The 20,471-nt window shown below is 45.8% G+C and overlaps 1 protein-coding gene across 4 annotated transcripts; it reads left to right on the top strand.

Moving 5' to 3' along the window:
* Positions 1 to 8,474: 8,474 nt before the first annotated feature.
* On the top strand, positions 8,475 to 20,258 carry FAM219B (family with sequence similarity 219 member B). Of its 4 annotated transcripts, none has more exons than XM_073363304.2 (6): positions 8,475 to 8,751; positions 11,494 to 11,593; positions 13,429 to 13,519; positions 14,776 to 14,853; positions 15,542 to 15,590; positions 16,524 to 20,258. In XM_073363304.2, exons 1-6 carry the CDS (start codon positions 8,680 to 8,682, stop codon positions 16,680 to 16,682), a joined length of 549 nt encoding a protein of 182 aa, XP_073219405.1. In that variant the 5' UTR covers positions 8,475 to 8,679; the 3' UTR covers positions 16,683 to 20,258. The 4 variants fall into 4 exon arrangements, with proteins under 4 accessions (XP_073219405.1, XP_073219406.1, XP_073219408.1 ...); XM_073363305.2 differs by having other exon boundaries at positions 8,477 to 8,751; positions 16,527 to 20,258; XM_073363307.2 differs by lacking the exon at positions 14,776 to 14,853 and having other exon boundaries at positions 8,477 to 8,751.
* The last annotated feature ends 213 nt before the right edge of the window (positions 20,259 to 20,471 follow it).

Raw genomic sequence — 20,471 nt, 5'->3', positions numbered from 1 at the left:
TACTAGAATTCTAAGGATAAAAGTACTGTCAGTTGGCTTCTTTGAACTACCTAGCAATGTAGATTAATGCAATGAGGCATGGGAGGCTTTTGCTTGGTTTCGCTGTACCCCAGAATGTAATTTAAGCAATCAGTTGTGTGCTTGCTTGACCACTGGCTGACCCAAGTCTGTTGTATGTGACTTATGCTTACACACTAATGCTTGAACTTCAGTAAATCAGGGCTTCTTTTCTCCCATAGAGGACATACATGGCATTAAATGTTTTTAAGGACATCCGTTTTAACCTGCTGAGTTTTATTTTTTAACATAAAATGCTAATTGTAAGCTCTTCAGGGCAGGAATCCCATCTTTGCGTTTGCTAGGTATTCTACAAAGTAGAGGTCCCGATCCTGACCAGGACTTTGTGGTGATATGGCAATACAGATAGTGCCACTTATCTGTTTTTCCTCTCTTTAGGGATCTTTATTTCCCTCTCCTCCCCACCTCCCAAAAAACAATCAATATAAAACTGTTCCCTGATGACCTCACCTGCTGCTCTGCCAGGCATGGAATCTTTCAGAGGGCCTGAGGCAATGACATGTGCATCATGAATCTGACTTGGAGTACAGTCCAAACACCAAAAGGTGTCTAATATGAAAAAGGAGTGTGCAAACATTCTAGAACTGTTCACTGGGGAGATTGCGACATCTGCCTCTGTATAATATGATCAATACCTCAATCATACTCTCTTTGCCACTGCACAGGGATGTTAGCCCTGTCCACATGAAGGAGAGAGTAACTGTAGCCAGCAGCTGCTCACAGGCAATCCTAGCCAGATTAGAATTGGGCAGCAAAAACAGACTGATAAGGGAAGCTAAACAGCAAGAATATTTAATACCACACCTTATATTTATTGTTGGGTTCTTGGAATGAACCACGCCAGTTCAAACAGTTTTTCTTTTCGAACAGTGCTGAGATAACACTGACTTCAGAAGTGTAGGAGAGAAGAGGAGCAGTTACAGCTGAGTAGCTACTTCCTCTGTATTCTCTGTAAATCTATAGCAAAACTGAAAAAGTAACCTGAAGATATTAACAGAATTTATCCTTTCATAAATCATCTTTTGACCCCAGGCTTTTACAGTTAAAAAAGGCAATGAACAAGATTAGCCTAATCAAAGTGTAGGCTTGTTCAAAGCATTTCACATACGCTTGGTAACTACGTGACCAAATCAGTGTAGTCTTTGCCAGAAGACGTGTCCAGAGGGAAATCTTCATGAGGGAACGAACCAAACTTATTAAAACACTACGGATTTGATCAGATGAGTTTATTTTGGACTCTTTCTGCTGACCCTCTCACTATAGAAAAATGGTGTAGTAGTCACTGTCTGTCTTGGTCACTATTTAAAAATAAGACTCAGGGGGTCACTGTCCACTTTTCACCTGGAAGTCCATCCTCTGCTGAATTGCTGTCTGTCAAGAGAGCAGCAGAAGCTTCCTGAAGAGCACAAGCAGCAATAGTAGCGGTCTAAAGATGTATAGCAGTAGGTAAGGTGCCCCCAGGTGTTGTACTCTTGGATGTGTAGATGGAGAAATAGCCCCTTCTTCCAAACTCAAACATAAAGGGAGACCTCTGCACCACTCTAGCACTTTAGTGAAGACAAGCCCTTAGACCTTTGCAAAGAAGTTTAGTTTATCAAACCAAGCCCATGCTGGCCAATAGTGAAGTGCTAATTAATCAATGCTAGTTCCCCAATCTGCTCAGATTTTTCTGACAAATCACCTAGTTTTCTCAGCTCAGGTGCCTTGCTTTTAATTCTATCCAATTCTTTGTACACTGTTTGGAGTGTAAGGCCTTTAGGTAAGGGACCTTAGGGGTGATTTTCATGGACAACTGACAATTAAATGCTTAACTGTCATTTGTGCCTTTGAAAGTCTGCCCTCTTGTTTCCAAAGGCTCTGTATGAATAAGCCTTGCCCAATGAATTCAGTGCTCAGTGTATTTGGAGAGTGGGCATGAATGGCAAACCTAACCCCCCATTAAGGCTCTTAACTGTAAAAGGAACAGGACTGATAAAGGAAGACAATGAAAATTAGTCCTCCCTTTGACATTCCTGGGGTCTCAAGTTTCTTACTAGTAGCTATTTGTATTCTCATTACTGACCTCCAACTCCACCTTTTTGGAATTATTAGTATGGGGGGAAATAAGCTTAATACACAAGTTTCCACTGCTAGAAGCAGCTCAGATGTTATGATGAAAAATCGTTTTTGATAATTTCAGGGGGTTCTCTAATGAGTTTGTTCACAAAACTTACACTATTGGCTGTAGCCTCATCTAGGAAGAGTCTAAAACTATCATGCTGTCCGAAACCCCATACTCATCCTGTCTGTCGCTAGATGATATTGCGTCTCATTTCTTGTGAACATTAAATTCAGATGTCTTTTTTTTCTTAAAGCACCAAACCACACATCTCTGGTTGTTCATTCTTTAGGACTCTCGGAACAGAAATATGAACAGCTTTACTGCTAACAGCTTTACTGGTTATAAGCTAGCTTTACTAAGATTGAGTTCCTGGGTTGGCAGAGTTCATGTGGCTGGCCACTTGAGGTCCCATTGAAGGGCCAGTTCTATCTGAGTCAATTGCATCAAAAGCATTTCAAGACCAACAATCCTTCAGAGTGGGAATACTACCTTATTAATAAGACAATCTCATTGGGTTAAGAAAAAGCTTAGCTCTCGCAAATTCCACTGGTCCAAGCAAATGACCTCCACTGTCTTCTATGCCAGTAACCAATCGTGATTACTTACCTATACTTTTTACTATATCTATGAAGTCCTAAAGAGAGAAGTCACATTACGTATGCTCTTGCAACTGGCTGGGAGGAAAGCTGGAGATTTTTCTTCTCTCTGTAAAAAAAAAAATACTATGAACTGTAGAAGGCTTGTAATGGGACTGGCTTGAAGTAACATACCTGAAATGCAAGTCACTGATTTCAATCATATTCTGGTTTTGAGAGAATAATGAAAAGCTCTGTATTGTTGGGAAATGTGAACATACCAGTAACCAATCAGCCAGAGTACCCATCATGATACTCTGGGAAATATTTCATCAGACTTCACCTGTGACCCTTTCAGCTCTGGTTCAGGGTAGTCTATTTTCCAGTGAGACATCAAATAAGAAGGTTTCAGTGCCACATTATGTCATTGGAGAACTTGTGTGGTTGGATCCTACAAGTGCATGGAAAGGGATACCCTTTTTAGTCCCCTCCCCAAAAGAGACACCCCAGGGACAAGTTGGGGAGTTCATTTGGACCACCTGCAAATTCAAGGAAATTGTTCCCTGGATGACATGGGGTTACACATGAACATCCTCGAGCTCAGAGCCATCAGACCGTCCTCTATGGTGTTCCTACTTGTCCTCCAGAATTGAGTAGTGAAAATCTTCGCAGACAACATGACAGCTGTGCTCTCCCTGAACAGGGTGGGGGGGGTGTGTGCCCACTTCTTGCCCTTCTGCCTGGAGATCATTATATTCTGGACTTGGCCCCATCAGAATGGGGCGACCCTGATGGCCTTTCATCTCCTGAGAGTCAGCAACAACTTAGGAGAATTCCTGAGCAGGCAATCTGTGACCAATCACAAATGATCCTTGCATAGATTCATCACGGGCCTGATATTTCATTGTTGCTGATTCCCTGTAATAGACTTCTTTGCTATGGACAGGATCTGCTCCCTGCAGATCCAGGAAATCCTGACACAGAGCAGGAAAACATCTACCAGGAGAATGTATTCATCTAAATAGAAGAGATTCTCGATATTGGCAGCCCAATGTGGTTTGGACCCAGCCCAGGTCTTGATACTAAAGATCCTCAACTACTTACTACACTTAAAACAGGCTGGTCTTTCATTCAGTGCTATTAATGTCCACCCTGCAGCAGTCTTAGCTTGCCATCTGCCTGTACAGTTGTTTGGTCATCTCTTACCCCATGGTATTGAAGTTTTTCAAAGGGCTATTACACACCCACTTGGGACCTCCTAAGGCTCACGGAGCTTCTGTTCAAACCTCTCTCAGCCTGTCCCTTACTGCACCTCACTCTACAGTCTGTTTCTGGTAGCTGTCACTTCAACCAGAAGGGTGAGTAAGCTGCAGGCTCTTATGGCTAAATCCCCATGTGACATTCCATAGGGACAAGATGGTGCAAAGATATTACCCGAAGTTCATTCCTAAGTTGGTCTCAGATTTTCATACACACGAGTCAACCCACTGTTTTCTTCCCAAAGCCATGCTCTGTTCTGGGTGAAAAGAAATTACACACACTATATGTAGTCAGGATTTTGCTTTATTATATTGTCAGGACCAAGCCATTTAGGCTGTAGCCCTGTCCATAACCAGAGCTGGGTGTTCTAAAGCTCAAGCGCTCTCTTCACAAGGAAGGGTCACGATGGATAACGTTGTTATGGGTTGGATCCCTTAGGAAGTCACCTGATGTACTGAGATACTACTGACTCTACGTGTTCTGCCTACATGAGCCCCCTTTTACCTGTCTTGCTGAGCCAGGCTCTTAAAACTTCCTGTAACACATACACAGGCAGGGCCACACTCCCAGCTTCAGATTAGCTCTGGGAAGACTCAGCTTAAGGGACTTTCTCTAGCACTCAGATGTCCACCTCCCTTGGAGTACAGACCCAAAGATATATTCACCGCTTCCCTCAGTGTGGAAGAGGGTATGTACAATTTCTAGCCTCCCACCCCCCCAGTTAGATATCACATAAACTGGGTTATATTATAAATCAGAAATAAATTTATTAACTATAACAGGTGTATTTTAAGTAGTTAAGGAGGTAGCAGACAGAACAAGGCAGATTACTAAGAAAATAAAACAAGCCTGCAAACTCAGCTTAATACACTAAAGAAACTGGTTTCATGTGTGTTCTCACCCTAAATGTGGTTCTAATAATCATCTTCACAGGCCAAATGCCCTTCCAGCCTGGGTCCAGTTCTTTCCAACGTTCAATCTTAGTTGATTCCAGCAGTCATCTTGGGTGCAGTAGTAGGGGAGACCTCGAGACCAGAATTACCTCACTCCCCTCCCTTAAATAGGATTTGCATAAGGCGGGAGTCCTTTGTTTCCTAGTTTGACCACTTCCCCCTTCCCCCCCCCCATTCCCTTACAGTGGAAAGTTACAAGAAGTCCTGGGTAATGTTTTAGTATCAGGTGACAAGATCACCTGACTCTGTAGGGCCCTTGTAGCCATTCTTCACAAGTTGACCCACATGTTCACAGGAAGACTAAGCTCTTTTACAGTCCATTGTCCTTGTTGATGGGCCATCTGCCCTGACTGGCTTTTCCATTGTTGTACCTGAAGTGTTGGCAAGGGGCGTTACCCAAAGTAGCATAGTTGAAATACAGATAAATTCCTAGTCAATATTTCTAACTTCAGATACAGATGCAGAAATGATACAGGCATACAAATTGGTTATCACATTCAGTAAATCATAACCATTCCAATGCTATCTCACATGAGCCATTTTGCATAAAGTATATCTTATGTAATTCATATAAGCATATTTTCATAAAGAATATGGAATGATGTCACAAATGTATCTCACTGTGCTATCAGCTGGCCATTGTACCTTTCCTACAGAACATCAAGGCTTACTCCACTGGGTCACAAGCAACATCCTCCATCTGCTCCAGAAAAGCACCAGATGGGAGATCTAATCAGCGATGATGTAGAGTAACCTGCTGACCTACGCCAAGTGCTGTACCTTGAACTTCGTGGCTACGTCAGATGCCAAGTTCGGGAGACCAATAGTACAATCACAGTTAAACTGATGCAGCTGGAACTCCTCATTCCCGCCACCTTGAGGGGATACTGCTTGCCAGTTACCTACACTAAAATCCACACTGAGACGAGCTCTAAGGGAGAACTACCGCATGGTAACTAGTTCAAGATGGTCAGTATAGATCCCATGACCTGACCTCTTCCTTGGAGTCCCTACTTGCCCTGGTCTTTGAATGGTGAGGAAACATGGGAAGGGTCGTGTGCACTTTACTTTTCAGCCACAAGGGGACACAATGGACATGCACAGCCCTGACAAGCAAGGGTTTATTAAAAAATCTGGTCTTGTGTGCATCCCATCCTACACTAGGATCTACACTGACTCAAAGAACCACAGTTACTGTAGGTTTCAGAGTGGTAGCCATGTTAGTCTGTATCAGCAAAAAGAACAAGGAGTACTTGTGGCACCTTAGAGGCTAAAAAATTTATTTGGGCAAAAGCTTTTGTGGGCTAAAACCTACTTCATCAGATGCATGGAGTGGAAAATACAGTAGGAAGATATATGTACAGAGAACATGAAAAGATGGGGGTTGCCATACCAACTCTAACGAGACAAATCAATTAAGGTGGGCTATTATCAGCAGGAGAAAAAAAACTTTTGTAGTGATAATCAGGATGGCCCATTTCAAACAGTTGACAAGAAGGTGTGAGTAACAGTAACCTGCTTGCTGCTATGAAGCCTAACCATCTGAAGCCCCCTGGATAACCTGAACATCCAGTGGCACTTTTTGTAAAACAGAGCCATGGGCTAGTTAAATAAAGATCCACCCTTTTAGCGGCCGGTCACAAATGCATTTCAGTCAGTTGATTTAGTTGGGGTTGGTCCTGCTTTGAGTAGGGGGTTGGACTAGATGACCTCCTGAGGTCCCTTCCAACCCTGATATTCTGTGATTCTATGATGGCAGTTTTCATAGGAAAGAAAATATGAAAATGCTTATATTGCCGTTTCCTTCCATTACTGCAGAAATCTAATGAACTACCAGCATGATGTGAAGGATGGGGCTCCACCTCCAGTCACAATCAGCATTGTCGGTTAACAAGTTCTCACAATCCTGTTTAACCAGAAGGTTTCCTAGAGAAGACAAATGAGGTCACACAGTCCTTTTACCTCTTTATCCAGCCTGTTTAGCCTATCATGTCTCTTTCATAGAATCATAGACTATCAGGATTGGAAGGGACCTCAGGATGTCATCAGAGAATATCAGGGTTAGAAGGGACCTCAGGAGGTCATCTAGTCCAACCCCCTGCTCAAAGCAGGACCAATCCCCAATTTTTGCCCCAGTTCCCTAAATGGCCCCCTCAAAGATTGAACTCACAACCCTGGGTTTAGCAGGCCAATGCTCAAACCACTGGGATATCCCTCCCACCAAATTCCTCAAATACATCTCAAACTTTTTATGATACATTCATGGGTTGAAGCATCTGTTGCTTCCTTAGGTAGCTGCACCGTAATTGCCCTCTGTGTAAATATTTATGTAATATTGCTATCTGATGGGGTAGTAACAATCCTTTTGGGCATGATGGTTTGTTTTCTATGCTACCTTGAGCTTTCAGTAGGCTTTCTGCAGCTTTGCTCTTCTCTCCATTCTTTCTCCTTCCCCAGTTTTCTGGAAACTTGGGCAGCCAGCAGGAATCATAATATATTTCTATGTTCATTAAAGAAGCCCATTTCTGCAGGATAGCAGGCTATCTAGTTCAGAATATGTACTATGCTAAGACTATTGCAGAATGGATACAGTTCCTTCTACTCCATGTAAGTGTTGGGGGGGTTGGGTTTCTGAGAGGGGAGGAATAGTTCAGTGGTTTGAGCATTGGCCTGCTAGACCCAGGGTTGTGGGTTCAATCCTTGAGGGGGGCATTTGGGATCTTGGGGAAAAATTGGGGATTGGTCCTGCTTTGAGCAGGGGGTTGGACTAGATGACCTCCTGAGGTCCCTTCCAACCCTGATATTCTATGATTCTAGAAGTGAGCAAAAAAAGGAAGCTGAAGTGTATCTATACCCCAGGAGAGGGTGGTCCCCTTAGAGATGGATGGAGCAGAGTAATGAGGATCTGAAACTATGAAAGGACCCCTCCCCCCCTTTTTTGGTGCTACTTTATAATGTATAGAGAAGAACCTTTTCTGCATTTTGTTTACATGAGAAATTCAAGTCCCAGCCTGCCCTCACTCGCAGCTGCATAAGGGGGAGTGAAGAGCAGCCCAGGACAGGAAAAGCTGAGAGGCGAGGAGCCTGGCAGTTCACCGTTTGCTGGTCCCTCTCTGCTGTGCCTACACCCCTTGAACCCTGACGCCCTGCCTCGTGCAGAATGCCCCCGCCCCCGCCCCACTGGCGCCCCGCACCCAGCTGTTCCTGGCTGCGTTACATACCCCCCAAGCAGCAGCCAGGAGCCAGCTGTAGCGCCCCCACGTGCGAACTGCCCGGCCCCTCCTCACTTCCCCCACGTGCAGCCCCGAGGGAGGGATGGGGAGGAGCCAGCCAGGGCCTGCAGCGCCACCTGCTGCCTCGTAGGAGGAACGCACGTGTCCCAGCCCGGGAAAGGCATGGGAGACGCACCATAGAGACCGCAGCACCAAGAAGATAGTCTGGGATCTTCCCCCGCCCCCGGCTTTCGAGAAGGGGAGATGAGAACGTTGTCTCTATTTCCGGGTGAAAGGGATTGGTCATCTGGGATTGGCTTGTTTGTCCCACAGCAGCCAATAGACATCGGTTTGAGGGGGCGGGACTCCGCCGTGCAAACAAATAGGTCGCCTCGCTTTCGGTTCCGTACGTCAAGATTGATCGGCGAGACGGCGGCTGGTTAATTATTCATGACCCCTGGGTATGCAAATGAGGGGGTGGGGCTCCGGCACCGACAATTATGGCGACGGGGGATGGCGGCGGTGGCGCGAAGAGGGCTCCCGGGATCCAGCCTGGAGCCAGCGCCGGGACGGTGAGGTGCTGCGGCGGCCCTGGGGAGTCTGAGGGGAGTGTCCGCCCCGGGGGGCGCCCCTGCCACCGCCCCTGCCGACCCCACGGGGCGGCGCCTCCCCGAGCGGCCGGGGCTCGGGCGCCTCGTCGCGCCTGGCTCCGCTTCCCGCCCCGCGCTGACCCGAGGCGCCGCGGCTGCGAGCAGAGCCGGGCCCGCGCCCGGGCAGCCGCGTGGGCCACTCGTGGGCGTCACGGGCTCGCGTCTCCCCTCGGGAGCGGGGTCCGCCCGGCGCAGCTGGGTTCGGCCGGCGCCGCCCGCCCGCGGTCCTCGGCTCCTCCCGCTCGGACGTGGCTGGGGCGCTAATGGAGCTATTGGCTGTTTGCGGGGCTTTATTTGTGCTGCGGCTGGTGTCATTAGCGGAGCGGGGCTCGGTCTCGGCGTGGGCCTGGAGAGATTAGTCCGTAAACGTCAAGTTCCCTTACAAATGCTTTAATCAATAATAATGGAAACTTACCCATAGGCAAAGTAGGGGAAATACCGCTCAAGAAGGAGAGCTGGGTTTAAGAATAGTTGCTTTGTATATTTAAGTTATAGAGCTTTAGTTTTTTAATCTCATTCGCTACTGTCACTAAATAATTGTCTGACCTCCCCCAATAATTGCCAACAATGGTGAAAATTTAAATAGATGAAAATTGGGGGCAGGGAATGCTTTAAAATATCTATCAATATTATCCATCAACATTTATTTTAAAAAAACAGTTTCTCCCAAGCCTGTTCACATGCATAAAGATATTCAGGTGTGTGTTTGCAGAGCTAGCATCAAAAACCACAGTTACATCAAGATTTAGTGTTATCTCCCTACCAAAACTCATAGTTACTGTATGTTTTTATTTATTAGTCCAGTGGTTCTCAACTGGGGGTCTGCAGCCTCCTGGGGATCCGTGAGCCCTTTCAAGGGGCTGTGGGGCCCCACAGCTGAAGCCCGAATCCCCAGTGCCCCCTGGGGGGCTGAAGCTGAGAGGCGTGGGGCTGAAACCCCAATCTCCGGCAGCCCCCGGGGGGCTGGAGTTGGGGTGCTGAAGCCCCAATTCCCAGTACCCCCTGTGGGGTAAAGCCGGGAGGTGCAGGGCTGAATGCCGGAGCCCCGAGCCCTGGTGCTTCCTGTGGGGCAGAAGCCCTGAGCCCATGGGAAGACTTGGGGACATGGAGGGCATTTTCCCCAAAAAAGAACTGCAGCACAAGAGCATAGCAGTCCTGGGAGAAGCTCCACACCTCCCGCCATCTCCTCTCCTCGCCCCCTGGTCAGGTCAGAGGTGGGAAGCCAGAGCCAGGCAGTGCAGGGCAGCTGCTGCTCTGGCTGGTGCCATGGAGCAGGCAGCGGCAGCGTTCCCTCCTCTCCTGCTGGTGCCCCGGGTTGAAGCTGCTCCTCAGCTCCCAGCCCCCTTTGCTCCCACAGAGGGAGCCAGTCCAGTAAGAGTTCACTGGGTGGGGAGACTCTGCTCCATAGCTGGCAGACCCCTCCGGGAACAGGGACCAGCGGGGAGTCCTCCCAGTATATAGCCTCTAATACCCCTCTCCGTACACCCTGAGCTACACCCTACCTGCACCCTGAACTATCCCCTGCCAGCACGCAGCCCCTAGCCACCCCCCCTCCCTGCACCCACAGCTACCCTCTATGTGGACACAGCCCCTAGTACCCCTGCCTTGCACCCTAAGCTGTTCTCAAACTTTTTGAGCTAAGCCCTCCGCTTTTGAGTTGTAATTTTTGGGTTGAGTGTGCCCCCCTCCAACCCCCCCCAGCTGGTTGGCCTGCTGAGGTGAGTCAGGGGGTGGAGGTGGTGTTACCTCCCTGGACCCTGCGATGCAGAGGTGGCTCGAGCCCCGCTGGCCCCTCCTCACCCAAAATAGAAGTCCAACTACGCCTACGCCCAAGGCCCCTCTGCCCGCACTGGGCCCTGGAATTTTATAGCACGTTGAGGGGGGCCTCAAAGAGAAAAAGGTTGAGAACCCCTGCATTAGTCAGTCCATAAGAATGGCCCTACTGGGTCCTTTAATATGCTAGGATATGTATCATCTGGATTGGCTGATTTATAAGTATCACATTTTCCAAATGTTTTTATTAAGTTATTTTTGCAAAGTTTTCTTTTTGTTGAGAACTCTAACGATTTTTGTCACAAATCTCACAATATTTGGTGTTTTTCCTTAAGGTCCTGGTAGTGGAGTCATACGAGTACATGAGAATCTCACTTTTGTTTTGTAAATGATCTACAAGCTTAGCTTTCTTATCAGGGTGGGGATAAGCTTGAAAAGGCTAAAAAAGCCAAAACCTCAAATTGGCTTTAAAAATCATTAGATTTAAAAAAATCTCATGATTTTTGAATGGTTGGGTTGGCAACAGTGCAATTGTGAAATCCCTTTTTCTATATTTTTGGGTGAAGACAGATTTACAGGGAAGCTTATTATCACAGCCATATGAGTTGTCTTTAATTTAACATCTTCAATCCCCTCCCAAAAATCTCATTTCCCACACTTCTCCCATCTTTCCAGTTTCACAGCACGCACAGGGCCTGGAAGAGAGTAAGGTTTCCCCCTTTCAGCTCTCTTGAATTGCTGTGGCGAGAGGTTGCTGTGGTCATTGAGTATGTTGTTACAGCAATGGGTGCCTTAGAAATACTGAAAATAACTGCAGACACCTTGAACAGCATCTGTATCTTAGTGATGCTGGCTGACCTGCTCTGCTCTTGCTTGTTTTCTCTCCTGCAGGCTCAGATGGAGAACAAGAGGACAAACAGGGAGAGTGATACAGTGGAAAAAAGGGGCCCATACATCATGACCAAAGCTTCCTCCATTCATGCCAAACTGCGTAAGTAATGACCTGGTCTGTCACAGAGTCCCCATCTCCCTAGCAAGTTCCCATCTGAGGGTCAGGGGAGGGTAATGGTTCAACTCAGCCCAGGTTAGTAGTGACTGTAAACTGTACCATCTGTGTAAAATGAGTTGAATTGAAATTTAATCCAGGTTTAGTAAACATTTTGTGGTTTTTATCATTGCAGTTGCTATGGTTAATGACAGTTTTAGCAGAGAGGCCAGGGACTGAATGGGTCATGGAGCCTGCCTCTGTTGGAGGTGGTTGTGCTTGGGACAGGTGACAATCCATTGGTGGATAGCATGGCAGAACCTAGCACTGCCTGTCCCATGCCTGCTTTGTGACTGAAGCCTTCTGTCTCCAGGCCTCTGTCTGGCTCTTTCCCAGTGCCAGCTCAAAATATGTCTTAAAAGAAAAGCACATGAGTAGCCCACTGCAGAGACTTAATGGGTCCCTCGCGTGGTAAACCTTGCACTGAGGGAGTTCAAATTATGCATTGCACTGCTTGGTAATAGATGGAAAAAAATTAAGGAATGTTCTCCTTAAATCAGAAGTTAAAACCTAGATCTTTCCCTTTAATTAGAAAAACTGGTCAGCTAGATCTTCTTCTGTTTAGTGCCAGAAGTTTTGATCAGATTAAACCATTTGTATTAAAACAAAGAGAACTTTTATCTTTTAGCATGATCAACTTGGATTGCTCTAGGCAAGTAGTACTGCATAATTCTGTCGTAACTGGCTAGAGAATATTGCCATTGGATTACTAAGGAAGGGATCATAATTTGAATGGGACGGAATAGCTCAAGACTTCCACATAAGATAAAATCAAAGCTGACTGCCCTTAATATAGGCGAAGCGTTTTGAAATTCTTGTGGTAGTTTCACCCACCATTTGTCCATAAGGCTTCAAATCTGGGGGCTTTGAACCCAATTGCTGTCTAAAAATTCAAAAACATCTGTGACCAAAAGTGCCTTTCATGTCCATCTGGCTAAGCAACTGCCACCATTTCTCTGATGTGGGTCTTTCTAGGGTTGTCCTTTGTAACTTCAAGGCTAGGTAACTGCCATATGCACCTAGGAGTTACAGATGGTGGAGAATGTAAATGCCTGATTGCTGGGCAGCTTGAGTTGCAGGGAGCTCATGGTGCTAATTCTCCAGACTGCTCCTTGCTTGCTTTTTGGCTGCAGTTCAAGGTATTGTCTTTGATTGCCAAAACCTTACACAGGTTGGGTCCTGGCTAGCTGAGCCCTATCTACTGCCCATGCAACAGAAGTCAGCTGAGGTACTTTTGCTGACATCCCTAGATTTGACCATGTGGGGACTGGAGATGGGGAATGCTTGGTGAAGGCTCTTGACTCTGGAACTTGCTTCACCACCACTCACTCACCCTGGTCTGACGTTTTCTCAGGCTATATATTAAACCCTGAAGGCAAATCTGTTTCCCCAGGCTTTTGCAGAGGTGGGGGATATTTCTGAGGGTGACATGTATCAACTGCTATTAATCTACTTCTAATGTTGGCATTAGTCAACAAGTCATGTGTTTAATATTGTTCGGCACCAAAGCATATGTGACTGGCAGGGAAAAGGGGACTTTTAAATAAACAAATGGAAAACACCGCAGTGTGCGTCTGACCACATGGATAACAAAATCATATGTCTCTTTCAATCAAAGTGATAAGAATAGACATGTTGGAATTGAGTTTCTGTACCATATATTGCATGTGAAAGGCATTGTAAAGCAGCTGCACTCTTATTAGTGATGACTTATGACAACTTGCCCCAGGAGTATGGGTCAGTTGGGTTCGGAGTTGTATGTATCCTTGTTTGGGTTTCAGAGAGGCATCGAGAAATGGCAAAGGCGGTGCTGCGGAGGAAAGGCATCTTGGGGGCAACTGTTCTACAGCAACCAAAGCCAGCAGCAAAGAGGTTTGAGCCCATTTCTTTTCACTGTTGACAAGCTGTATTTTCAAATACGTCTGAGAGACTGGATGGCTCAGAGGATTAGGAGCAGGATATGGGGTCTTTGACCTCTAGGTCACTCGTTCTAATTCAGGTGTATAGTGACTGATAGGTCAGCAGTATATGTGAAATGAGTTAGTGTCTCCTGTCAGTTCCCAGTGTGTGTTCACATCACAAACCACTGATCACTGTTCACACTAATTGGGTGCTGCCCCATCCCTTCCTCTCCCCACCCCCTTGTTGACAGCCCCAGCTAAGAGGCAAATGACTGCCTGAACTGCCTTCTTGCTCCTAGAGGTGCTCCCTCCTGGTCAGGCATGAGGCTCACTGGCAAGGGGCAGCATAAGGAAGCTTGTGATGCTGCTGCCTATGGTGTAACTGTTCTGTGGCTAAACAGAGGACATCACTCTCTAGAACAACTCAACTGGTGGGTTGCAATCCCCATGGGGGTCACAAAAATCAATCAGAGGAGTCACAAAGTATTGAAAACTTGATTACAATCTTAAGCAAAGAAAATGTCACTTCCCCCTCTCCCTGCATACCCTTATCCTTCCTGTTAGCCTCTTATAACACAACACACACATTATATCGGCTTATAATTTGTTAGCATTGATCCATGTATTGTAAATGGAAGAGTAAAAAAGCAGGCCGTGAAAATTGTTGACTTTGAATGAGGAGTTGCCAACAGTTGGGAAATGCTGCCCTAGAGCTGTCAATCCGGTACATTCACAAACGCTAAATCCTTTTAACAAGATATGTATTTCTCCTCTCAGTCAGGAGGATAGTGTGGCTTTGAGGAATTAATCAGCTAAATTTATTGCAGCACCTGGAGTTGGAGTTAATTTCCAGCTGCTCTAGCCCATTGTGGCTGTGAGAGTCTTCCTTCTTCAGATTAGCAATACTTAGGCCAGGGCTAGTCAATTATTTTTTGTTACGGTCCATCTTTCTTGGTCAAGGTCCAGACTCCAGAGAAAATAATAAAAAATAATGATAATAAATAAATAGATTTCAGGATCCATTCATAAATATCTGGTGGTCCAGATTTGGCACGTGGTCCAACTATTGACTACCTCTGACCTAGGCAGTAAAGTGAGAGAGGACATCTCTAGTGTCTACTGTTGTACCTCCTATCCTGTGTTCTTAGCCTGGAAGACAGTCAGATCTGTGATCACCCTTCCCCATCTAGATGTCTGTTGCAGGTTCATTTGTGCACCTCTCTCCAGGTCAGTGAAGTTTAACAAGGGCTATGCTGCTCTCAGCCAGACAGCGGATGAGAACCTGGTGTCCCTTGATTCAGACAGGTGAGAGCTTTGTGTGTGTCAGTGGCTTGGTGCTTTGAGGTAGGTGTACTCAGGGGTACTGAGTGATGCCTGCTTGGTGGATCTGAGCCCCTGCATAGCAACACTTTGTTCAAAACACAAGTTACTAACTGACTTAGCTGTGCCAGCCTCTGTTTATATGGAGATTCCTTTTTGAAGGGAGAGAAGTCCACTTACATTAAGGGAGCTGACCTGGGGCTGTAAAGTAAAGGGAATGGCTGATTAGTCACCTTTGTGACTGATCTGCTTGCCCCCAGCAGTACAAACCCAAGGGAGCTGGACCTGTTAACAACCTGAGTTGCAAATTCTATTCCGATCTCTGTGAGGCTGATGCCTTGCTGACCTGTAATTTAGGCTCTTGTGGGCACCTGTTGGAGAGGGTGATGCAGGACCCCTTTACATTTGCGCTGCTAATGAGTGTTTCAGCAGGACTATGCTGACACTGAGGTCCCTGCTGAAACGCTCATTAGCAGTGCAAATGTAAAGAGCCATTCCCCACTCAATCCCCAGGAGCTGACATCAGCTCCTTCACTTCAGATACCCTTATTTGCTTGCTGGGCGGGGGAGGAAGTCGTATACTCTACCAGACTCCATGCACACCCCACTGATGCAGCAGTTGATGCGCTTCACACATTCTCTTGCTTACCTGACTGTTGCATTCCTCTCTTAGTGATGGGGAGCTGGAGTCAAGATGTTCCTCCGGTTACTCCTCTGCAGAGGCAAGTCCAGAGTGTTTTGTTTTGTTGTATCTCACATGCCGTATGATTCACATGGATCCACTCTCAGTCTGCCCCACCCCAACTATCCCCTTTGTCCAGTTGCCATATATTTGATAGCGAAGAGTTCAGTATGTGGAGTATAATTTAGTTTACTCCTCTAAAGCTGTTTGTGGACTTCGCTGAGCTTGGACAGTTAAGTAGACTGGTCAGTTTCAAATTTCCGATTCTCCTGCCATAGCATAATGCTGTTCTGGTAGCCAAAGCTGCAAGGGGATGCTTAATTCTCCTCCCCCAACCCCAAAACAAATCAACTACAGTTTTATTTGATACTGCTAAAAATTCCTATTTATCTCCTATTAGGGTACGTAAACCCTGTCTCTTTCCAGACCCTGAAGCAGTTTGTCCCAACCTTAGCTTTGTAAAGGGCTTTGAGTGGCAACCCTAACACTGATCTGTGGGGTGTTCATCAGTGTCTGCAATCCAAGAGTTAAAGCTGTCTCCTCAAATGTGCACCTTCTCTGCTCAGCTGGTGTTGCTTTCTCTGTGGGAGGCTGCTGGGTGGGAGCTGGGGATCAGGAGCAATGCAGGGAACTTGGGGCTCTTTGAGTTTAAATCAGTATTTTTTTTTTTTTTTTTGCTAAGACTTGATCTTAGTTTTAAAAGTTTCTTTCAGTTTAAATCAACCCTCTCCTCCTTTCATCCCTCTAACCAGGCCCATCTTGATTGCTTGGCTCCTGAGGGGGTGTGTGTGTGTGCAATAAGAATGCAAGTGAAATTAACTTGCAAACTACAACCCCAACCACAAGAGGGTATGATAGACATCAGATAGTACAGGGAACATCTTTTCGTTGGGGCTGGAGCAGTGGAGGGCTTCAGTGTTCCCAACTGACTGACTTGCTTCAGGAGTTCTTATCTCTTCTGTTGCTCACTCAGCAGGTGAACCAGGATTTGAGCCGTCAGCTTCTACAGGACGGGTACCACCTAGATGAGATCCCGGACGATGAGGACCTAGATCTCATTCCCCCAAAGCCCGTTGCCTCGTCACCTTGTCCCTGTTGCTTCGGAGAGTCTCTCTCCTGCACAATCCAGTAGGCACTGCTCAACCGGGCCAGCACTTTCTACCTTGTTTCTTAGGACATTAGCATGCCTGATAGAGGCAACTGCATTCAGCACTGAACATTGGCAGAAACTGAAGTGGGCTCAGTGACTGGAGAACTGGACGCTGCCACTGCTGCAGTTATTGGCACCTGCTCAAGTTGAGCAGCAACAGTTGATTATCCCAAAGCTACTTTTTGTTACATATAGTGATATAATATATAGATATTATGTGTAGCTGTTCAGGTCGCCTGGATGCAACTGGTCACCTCATGCACTGTTGGAGCATGGAAAGATGCTTCATGCTGGCTAGGGGAGGAGGGAGAAGAGAACATGTGGGTACTTCCACTCTTAAAGGAGAACTCCAAAGCTGTTTGTAAAGGAGAACAGCAAAGGTCTCAAGTCAGTAATCTAACAAGCTGGAGAAATGCAAATGAAGGCACTTGAGTGTCTGCAAACAATCATTCCTGTTCCTCATCTTCCAAGGCTGGGGTTTGGGATCTGGTGCTGCCTTGGGGTGGTTGCCATGTCCTTATAGACTCTGAACTCAGGATCTAGCAGGTAAGCAGAGAAGGAACTTGTATTTCCATGTTGAAACAAGCTACTTGAAAGGCTCTTGAATGCTTTGATCCAGTTTTCCCACACATTCTGTTAATCCTGTGGGATCTCAAATGGTTTGCTTTTATTCTTTGGGGTTCATCTATTTAACTGGTTGTTTTTATTGTATAACTAAAGCATTGACTGTCCTTTATTTAAAAAACAAAAAACCTTTGTCTAGGGGCTTGGTTAGAGCTGCTGTGAGATCCTGGATGGTAGCATTACTACCAAGGCACTACACTTTGAGTGTATCTCGTAAGCAACCTCAGGCCCTGGCCTTTAATCCTCACTTCTGTAGAGGTGACCTAACAAACTCTCTGCATTTATTTATTTATTTTATTTTGTGTATTCACTAGTCCTGGCTTGAAGTCTGGGGGGCCCCCTCTGGGGCAGAGAGATTGAGGTAGGCCAGCTGAGATGGAATTCCTCTGGGAAACAGCCGAGGTTAATGGAGGAGGAGGAGGGCTGCCTAATAAGTGTCTAGTTAAATTAATGGACGTAATGCATCTATAATTGCTCTGGGTTTGCTTTGAACTAAATCTATACATAGTGATCAAAACCAAAGCTTGCTGCTCCTTTTGAGTACCATGCCAAGCACTGTGAAGTGACTGGGTGTGGTGGAGATGAGGGTTAAGGCAGGTGTAGGCAGGGTCTTGAGCTGCTTTATTTGAGAGGCTCTCTGCTAAAGATTGCCATGTTGCCTGCTGAGAGCGCTCTACATTCCATGCATTTGATCTGATTAATCAGGTGACTGGTTTCTAGTTGTCTGACTGGACCAGTGGCACATGGTATTGTATAGAAATACTGCTAACATCTCTTGCAGGACATGTCAATTTCTGTTATTAGTGGGGTTTAGGGGCTTCTGACTAGGTCATAGCAGTTTTACTCGGGGTTTACTCTGCCATGGAAGGTCTGAATTTAAGAGTGAGAAGTTTTAGTGTGAATTTGGCTGATAACCTTTTAGTTACAAAAATACAAAATCAGGATGGAGTCTTGTGCTACTCTTACTCATGCTGCTGACTATGAATCTGTGCATCATGGCATACAATCAGGATTGCTTCCCTTCATGAGTGTGGTTTGTTTTGTTTGTTTGGTTTTTTTTTTTTGGTGAGCCAATCCCAAATTTGGTGGGCTGTTGAAACAGTCCTGAAATATCTGTTGTGCTGATGTGATCTCCTAGAACATTATGATACAAGGAACTGACTTCCTCCAAGAGGACAAAATTCATAAAGATGGATTTGGTCTTTGTCCTAAAAATGAAGGAAATTTAATTCTTTCAAAAAAACAACCTGCATCAATGTAGCTTGAAGATTATGAGCCTCCTCCCACAATGCTCAGCATTAATTTCAATTCCATTGAATTCTTTGCCCTCCAGGACAGGAATAGCAAACAAAACTGTGACTTCCCTGCCATGGGCTTACTATGCACACTAACAGTAATTGTTTGTAGTGGATTGTTTTATGCAGAGATTATGATGCTATGGAAGCGTTTGAAGGGCTGTTTGGTTAATATTTAAATGTTGTTTGTTTTTTTTCTGCTAGTCAGATGGCAGTGAGGCTTTGAGCTCTGGAGTGTAGTCTCTGTACCACCGCTGTCCTAGCCCTGTCCCTTACACTGTCTTCATTAGTATTCAGCTGTGTGAGGTGATTGAGTATTCTTGTCCAGAATGTGGTGTCACGGCCAGAGAAGGGAGCAATTTCCACGTTTTGGTCATCATGTAGATCTTGCGGAACTGAGCATAGTCTGACACTAATGCTGCAGCCTAGAGGGCATGCTGGCTTGGATGACAAACCTTCACACCCTACAGCGTCAGAATGACTCCTGGATGTAATAGGGGCCTCAAAGACAGGATGTCTTGATGCTAAAATCTCAGATGGCACATATCACCACCTGTTGTTGAGGCTCCTGTCTCTGCCGGCTGAAGCTGATTAAATTTATATATATGAAGTGTCTTGAGTTCTCTCTCCTTGTGACCTTTTTTCAGCTGGATGGTCCCAGATGAGTGCACTTGAGCCCATTCTGTTTATATCTCCTCCTTGAGGAGAGGGTTGTTCTGTAAGTACCTGTATGGGCTGGGCCTAGAAGTTGGCTGACTCTGGCTGCTTTCAGTGGCACTTTCCTGACCCCAGCAGTTGAACAAATGAGCTTGGATTTCACATCACCTCTAAAAACGTGGGCCACACCAAGTGTGCTGCCTTACTTAGGGCTGTATGTTGCAACAGCAGTGAAGAGGTTAGGGAGGCTTTACTTCTCCATCAGCACAGGTACACTCACATTAGTAGTGGCCTGAAAGGTTTGGCTGCTTGCCTTTCACTTGTTAAAACAGGGAGTTGGAATATGATGTTGTGCCCTTTCCTGCTAAATCTCAGGGCCTGAATTACAGATCCTTTTGCTGTGGAAAATACTCTCCCAGTCAATTGCAGGGAGCTGTTTTAGCTAAAAGTTAATCTGTTCTAGTCTAACTTGCTTTAATGGTACTTGTTCAACTACCAAGACAATACAAGAGAGTTGTGGCTATGAAGCAGTCTTTAGTCCAGAATCTCTAGGTTAAGTTGTGAGCAGATTATATGTGTGGGTTTGGGGCAAGGACAGAAGACAAGGGGGAATCTATCTGACATGAAGTTAAAAAGCTGCCTTAAACAGTCCTGCTGTCAGATGCAGAGGACAACCAGCTTATAAAGAAATCTAACGTCTTAAGTATCGCTATAGAGAACTATGACAAAGTTTTGTATATTCCTGGTCAAGGGAAGTGTTTTGTTTATAATAAACTTGATCTTGTGTTACACAAGCAGTGTGTCTTGCTATAGTTGGGAACAATCACACACTGTTCTTGGTGCAACTGAAAGAGTTCCTGGTTTGATTTTTAATAGAGAACTGGGCAGAATTCAGCCAGGGTTAGGTCTCCTGGAAGCTATTTATGACTGGCATGAAGTACTATAAGCAAGGACAGGTTTCAGAGTAACAGCCATGTTAGTCTGTATTCGCAAAAAGAAAAGGAGTACTTGTGGCACCTTAGAGACTAACCAATTTATTTGAGCATAAGCTTTTGTGAGCTACAGCTCACTTCATCGGATGCAACATCAACATCGGATGAAGTGAGCTGTAGCTCACAAAAGCTTATGCTCAAATAAATTGGTTAGTCTCTAAGGTGCCACAAGTACTCCTTTTCTATAAGCAAGGAGTAGGTGG

The sequence above is a fragment of the Lepidochelys kempii genome, chromosome 10 (genome assembly GCF_965140285.1).
Source record: "Lepidochelys kempii isolate rLepKem1 chromosome 10, rLepKem1.hap1, whole genome shotgun sequence".
NCBI lineage: Eukaryota > Metazoa > Chordata > Testudines > Cheloniidae > Lepidochelys > Lepidochelys kempii.
Note: the sequence above shows the minus strand (reverse complement) of the source record. Positions and strands in the feature narration are given on the sequence as shown.